The sequence below is a fragment of the Chenopodium album genome, chromosome 6, assembly GCF_948465745.1.
Source record: "Chenopodium album chromosome 6, dcCheAlbu1.1, whole genome shotgun sequence".
In the NCBI taxonomy this organism is placed as follows: Eukaryota; Viridiplantae; Streptophyta; class Magnoliopsida; order Caryophyllales; family Amaranthaceae; genus Chenopodium; species Chenopodium album.
This window is the reverse complement of record NC_137839.1, coordinates 22,390,687-22,396,990: the sequence shown is the minus strand read 5'-3', so window position 1 is coordinate 22,396,990 and position 6,304 is coordinate 22,390,687. Positions and strand designations below refer to the sequence as shown.

Sequence of the window (6,304 nt, the reverse complement as noted above, 5' to 3'; positions counted from 1 at the left end):
CAAAATACCCTTTCTCAATACCACAACTAGATAAAACTGACCTAGAATTCAGAGTAGTAGCACCGGTACTAGGGGTTGCATGTTTAGAACATCAGAGTAGTAGCACCAGTACTAGGGGTTGCATGTTTAGTAGCACCAGTACTAGGATTCAGAGTAGTAGCACCAGTACTACTACTAGAATTCAGAGTAGTAGCACCAGTACTAGGGGTTGCATGTTTAGAATTCAGAGTAGTAGCACCAGTACTAGGAGAATTTTCAGACATTCTTTAGAACATCCTTGATCATTTCTAGAGATATTGATGAGGGGGAACTAGCAGCATTGCCCTTCACATTACCTTTCCTTCCTCCTTTCTTCCCGGAACCAGCTTTCCTGACCATGATTTCTTGCTGAACTTTGAGAGATTGATCGATATTTTTGAGAGAAAGTTGAGAACGATGATGAATAGTGAATGATCACGGAAAATTGAAGGGAGTAGAGTATATATAGCAAGAGAATATTTGAGAGAGAAAGCAAGGAAATCAGAATATTCAAAATATGGGAAGTTAATATTTGGAAATAACTTCCATAAATATGCAACTGCCAAAATTGATTAACTGTCACATCAAGTTGCCGTTAAGGGAAATAACTGCAATAATTGTGAGATTTTGAAAAATAAATTAGGAATAAAAATATACTCACACGGTTTTAAATTGAAAAAAAAATTCCAAAGTTAAACCGTCTAAATCTGCTGTTGTTTCCTCTGCTGGTAGGGTTACTGAAACAGCTGCTCAACTGTTCAATGTAAATTGCATACCTGAAAGTGTTTAGCTACAATATTGCTCATATATGAATATAAACAATGACATGGAGATAAAGGAAATATTGCAAAGGTATGAAGCACGCACACATTTAAAGAACACTTAATTAGCCAATCATTGAGGGAACCAGCAGAGAAGAAGCCTCTTAGCTTAACCTAGTTAGACCTAACATGACTCTAAACTTGCAGAAAGACTCTTTAGTCAAAGGCTTAGTGAAGATATCTGCAATTTGCTCTTCACTTTTGCAAAAACTCAGCTCAACAAGACCTTTTTCAACATTATCCCTTAGAAAGTGGTGCCTTATCTCAATATGCTTGGTCTTGGAATGCTGCACAGGATTCTTAGAAATATTAATAGCACTTGTATTATCACATAAAATAGGGAAATTTTCATAGATAATAATAAAATCTTTCAACTGGTTCCTTATCCACAACAGTTGGGAACAGCAAGCTGCAGCAGCTATATATTCAGATTCTGCTGTGGATAAGGCAACAGAATTTTGTTTCTTTGATCCCCATGAAATCAAACAAGGACCTAAGAAATGTGCCATACCTGAAGTACTTTTCCTATCTACTAAGAAACCAGCATAATCAGCATTTGTGTACCCTAACAGTTCAATAGATCCACCTTTGGGGTACCATAAACACAGATCATCTATTCCTATCAAGTATCTAAGTATTCTCTTGACAGCTTTTAGGTGAGATTCTTTGGGATTCCTTTGAAAACGTGCACACAATCCCACAGAAAACACTATATCTGGCCTACTAGCTATCAAATAGAGAGGGAGCCAATCATACCTCTAAACAATGTAGCTTCCACACTTTCACCTTTGTCATCACTATCCAACTTTGCATTAGTAGGAATAGGTGTGGCATATGACTTGCTGTCTTGCAAGTTATATTTCCTTAACAGCTCCTTTAGATACTTCTGTTGATGTATCATAATACCATCAACTGTTTGCTTGATCTGTAATCCTAGGAAGAATCACAGTTCTCCCATCATGCTCATTTCAAATTCACTTTGCATCAGATCTGCAAACTCACTACACAAGATTTGATTAGTAGCACCAAATATTATATCATCCACATAAATCTGTACAACAATCAAATCAGCATTTCTGGTTTTGATAAAGAGAGTTTTGTCAACTGTTCCTCTCTTATAGTCATGTTCTATTAGAAAAGTGGACAGTTTTTCATACCAGGCTCTGGGAGCTTGTTTAAGACCATAGAGTGCTTTGTCCAACTTATATACATGGTTAGGATACTGACTATCAGCAAAACCAGGGGGCTGCTCAACATATACCTCTTCTTTCAAATAACCATTAAGGAATGTTGTCTTAACATCCATTTGAAAGAGCTTTATGTTCTTATGAGCACCAAAGGCAATTAAAATTCTTATTGCCTCTAATCTAGCCACTGGTGCAAAGGTTTCATCATAATCAATTCCTTCTTGTTGATTATAGCCTTGCACAACTAGTCTGGACTTATTTCTGACTATAGTACCAAGATCATCCAATTTGTTTCTGAAGTCCCACCTGGTACCTATGACTGACCTGTTCTCAAGTCTTGGCTCAAGATGCCATACTTTGTTTCTTTCAAACTGATTTAACTCATCTTGCATAGCCAAGACCCAATCAGGATCTTTTAAAGTCATCTTATAGTCAGTTGGTTCTATATTAGATAAAAATGAGAAAAAGGCACAGAAGTTTTCATAAACAGCTTTCCAAGTCTGAACACCTCTACTGATATCACTCAAAATTTGTTCAGTAGGATGAGAAGATTTATATTTAAAAGTGTTAGATCTAGGTGCATTCTCATTTGATCTATAAGAACCATCTTGCATCTCTGATTCACCTATACCATCGATTAGGTTTTGCACAGATGAACCAGTATGTTGAGATGTTCCCCCTACCTCATTTACCTTGATATGATTTCCATCATTGAAGTTTTCTGTTCCCCCTGAGGTAGTGCTTTCCTTCTTTACTTGGGGATCTTCATCTCCATCCTTATGATTGTTTCCTTGGTGAGGACTTGTAAAATATAGCAGTCCTATTTCTTCTAAGGCATCAACCTGCACATTCTCACAACACATGTTAAATTCATCAAAGACTACATGAACACTTTCTTCAACACACAGAGTTTTCTTGTTGAAAACTTATACGCCTTACTGTGAGAAGAATACCCAAGAAAAACAGCTTCATTACTTCTTGGATCAAACTTATCCAAGTTGTTCTTACCATTGTTGTGTACATAGCATTTACAACCAAATGTTCTGAAGTATGCTATGTTGGACTTTCTTCCTCTGAGAAGTTCATATGGAGTCTTCTTCATTTGAGGTCTTAACATCAACCTGTTCAACATGTGGCATGCTGTATTTACAGCTTCTGCCCAAAAGGACTTAGGGAGATAGCTCTCAATCAGCATTGTTCTAGACATTTCTTCCAGTGTCCTATTCTTCCTTTCAACAACTCCATTTTGTTGAGGAGTACTTGGAGCAGAAAAATTATGTGATACACCATGTTCCCTACAATACTCTATGAAACTAGAGTTGTCAAATTCTGATCCATGATCAGATCTAATGGCAGCCAGTTGATGATTTACTTTATTTTGAACCTGTTTCACTAAGACAATAAACTCATCAAATGTTTCATCTTTAGATGTCAAGAATAAGGTCCAAGTATATCTAGAGTAATCATCAACAATGACACACACATATCTAGAGCCATTTCTACTTTGTACACGCATGGGTCCACAAAGATCAATGTGGATAAGCTCTAGAGGTCTGCTGGTACTGATAGATTTTTTTGGCTTAAAAGAAAATTTGACCTGTTTCCCTTTAGCACACTCTTCACAAACTCTGTCTGCTTCAAACTTAATATTAGGCAAGCCTACCACTAGTTCTTGAGACCTAAGTTTGTTAAGAAGTCTAAAGCTGACATGTCCCATTCTTTTATGCCAAAGCCACTGGTCCCTATCAGAAACAGCACTCAAACATATGGACTTGTTCTCAGGATTTTGGTTTAAATAAGTAATGTAAACATTTTCATGTCTAAATCCCTGGCATACAAGTTCATTTGTTTGTGCATTCACTATGTGGCAAAAATTTTCTTTAAATTCAACTTTATTTCCTTTGTCACATAGTTGAGAAATGCTCAAGAGATTATGTTGTAAACCATCAACATAATATACATCACTAATTGCATGGGAAAGTGACTTACCTACCTTACCTATACCAAGAATGGTACCTTTGCTATTATGACCAAAAGTCACTCTTCCCCCTTCATGTGTTGTAAGTGAGAGAAACTGTTTCTTATCCCCTGACATGTGTCTTGAGCAACCACTATCCAAGTACCAATACGTATTGTCTCTCACTTCAGCCTGCACAAGAAAATCAAACATTAGTTTTAGGAACCCAAACCTTATTGGGTCCCTTTCTAACAACAACATATTCAAGTAAATCCTTTCTAACCCAAATCTGTTTAACAATTTTCTTGTTTTTGTTCAAGCTGTTTTTCCTGTTAACACACTCAAACTTTTTTTGGCCATTCTTACCACAATGATAGCACACATGCATGTCTTTGGCTAAGACATACTTACCCTTTTTAAACTCCTGTAGCCAAGTGGTATCTCTGGGGGACCAGTTTCTCCTGTTTCCCTTCCCTGTGTAACCAAGTCCTCTTTTACTACTGTTACCAGCAGTTGAAGTCAGATGGTTCAATGAACTTTGGGATTGGAGAACCTTATCCATGCGTTTCTTGAATTCAACAAATTCCCTTTCTTTTAGATTCATTTTTTCATGCAAAGATAAGTTTTGATCCACAACAGTTTCAAAATCAAGCTTGGCTCTTTCAAGATCAGCTTGTAACTTGGCAATAATAGAATTATTAGGCAAAACTACAGAATCACAAGTCTTGGATTTTCTAAGATTATCTAATTCAGTTTGTAAACTAGATATCTTAGCTTCACATTCATCATGCTTAACATCAGAATCAGTATGATAAACAGTATTTTTACTGTTCTTTACTAGAACATATGCTTTGTATAGCTCCTCTACATCATCAACCAAGAGGTTGAATCCTTCTAGTAGTTTGGATCTATTCAAAGCACTTGCTCTAGTCTTAATACTGTCAAAATCATACAAGTCATTCTCATTATGAAGCACATCAATAACATAACTTGTAAACTGTTTCTCACATTCATCATCACTGTCATCATATAAACCCATGTCAGATTTCATTCTCTCCAACTCAAGTTTGCTTTGATCCAAAGCAATCTCAAGTTCAGCTACTTCATGTTTCAAATTAGCACATACTCCTTCCAACAAATCACAACTGGAACTGATAATATCATATTCTTTAGATTTTTCTTTAAACTTTCTTTTGAAATCATGATATGCAATTCCTAGTTCCAAACATTGATCTAAAGCACTACTAGCACATTCCATCAAATCACTTCTTTCATAAAAAGGCATATCTTTCTTAATCTGATCAATGTTTACCTGATGTTGGCCCAAAGGGTCTTTCTTTGCCATGAGACAGTGAAAATCTGAACTGGTTCCTCTGCTGTTCCTGGAACCTTCTTCTTCATTTTGGTCTAGTATAGCTGTCATGCATACATCTGACTGACTTGAATTATCTTCCTCTTCATCACTGTCTGTATCTCCCAGACAGCAGCAACCATGGCTCTTTTGTAAGCTTTCTTCTCAGCTTCCTTGGACTGGTTATCCTTCCATTGAGGACAGTTCTTCACAAGATGTCCCTTTTCTCCACATTTAAAGCAACCTGTAGTAGAGAAATTGTTAGATCTTTTATTTGAATTTGTATTGGACTTACCCTTGATGAATTTTCCCTTTTGATTCCTGAAGCTTCTTTTAAACCTCTTAGCCATCATTCCTATCTCATCATCTTCATCTTCAACTGTTCCCTTAAGAGCTATTCCCTTTGCTGGTGCCTTGTCTGTCTTGGAACCAACCAGCATTTCATGAGTCATAAGAGAACCTATCAGTTGTTCAACTGATAGAGTTGTAAGGTCCTTTGCTTAATAGATAGCAGTGACCTTGGGAGTCCATTCACCTGTAAGACTTCTCAAAATTTTTCTAACAAGATCTTCATCAGTAAAACTTTTTCCAAGAGATTTAAGATCATTAACAATGGTCATAAATCTACCTGTAGGGGATTTTTGTCGTCCTACAATTACGTCGCGCTTTTGAGGCGCGGCGGCTCACCCAGGCTAGTCGGGATTTAAAGAAATGGAGTCGCCACCAAATTTTTAAGCAATTTGGAAACCGTTAAACCGTTCGCGATTGCAAAGGTTACACCCCTATCCGCCCTTTTCCCGTTTGAAGGTTAAAGGGGTGAGTTGTGCCCGGATCGTGGTACAAAACCAATATGCGGGTTCGAGGATGATGGTACGAAGTCGGGTTCGATCTTAGATCGACGCCTACTCCGCCCGTTAAACGGCCTCTACTTGATCCAAATAACAACGATTCGCGCGTCCAATTGATATAC

The 6,304-nt window shown here is 37.2% G+C and overlaps 1 protein-coding gene across 1 annotated transcript; it reads right to left on the bottom strand.

Moving 5' to 3' along the window:
- Positions 1-597: 597 nt before the first annotated feature.
- Positions 598-5,954, bottom strand: LOC145636791 (uncharacterized). The gene is made up of 12 exons (XM_081688339.1): positions 5,870-5,954; positions 5,630-5,809; positions 5,466-5,578; positions 4,267-5,295; positions 4,150-4,175; positions 2,961-3,705; positions 2,631-2,868; positions 2,383-2,468; positions 1,897-2,085; positions 1,596-1,725; positions 1,351-1,425; positions 598-626 (listed from the first exon to the last, which is right to left on the bottom strand). The coding sequence occupies exons 1-12, from the start codon at positions 5,952-5,954 to the stop codon at positions 598-600; spliced, it is 2,925 nt and encodes a 974-aa protein (XP_081544465.1).
- Between the last annotated feature and the right edge of the window lie 350 nt (positions 5,955-6,304).

Excerpts from the sequence above, each read along its gene's own strand:
- LOC145636791 (XM_081688339.1), bottom strand. The coding sequence starts at position 5,954 with ATGACCATTGTTAATGATCTTAAATCTCTTGGAAAAAGTTTTACTGAT. Across the intron at positions 5,296-5,465 it reads AAAGAGCCATGGTTGCTGCT|GTAAACATTGATCAGATTAA; the intron begins GTCTGGGAGATA and ends GGCCAACATCAG. Across the intron at positions 1,426-1,595 it reads GGAAGCTACATTGTTTAGAG|GTGGATCTATTGAACTGTTA; the intron begins GTATGATTGGCT and ends GGTACCCCAAAG.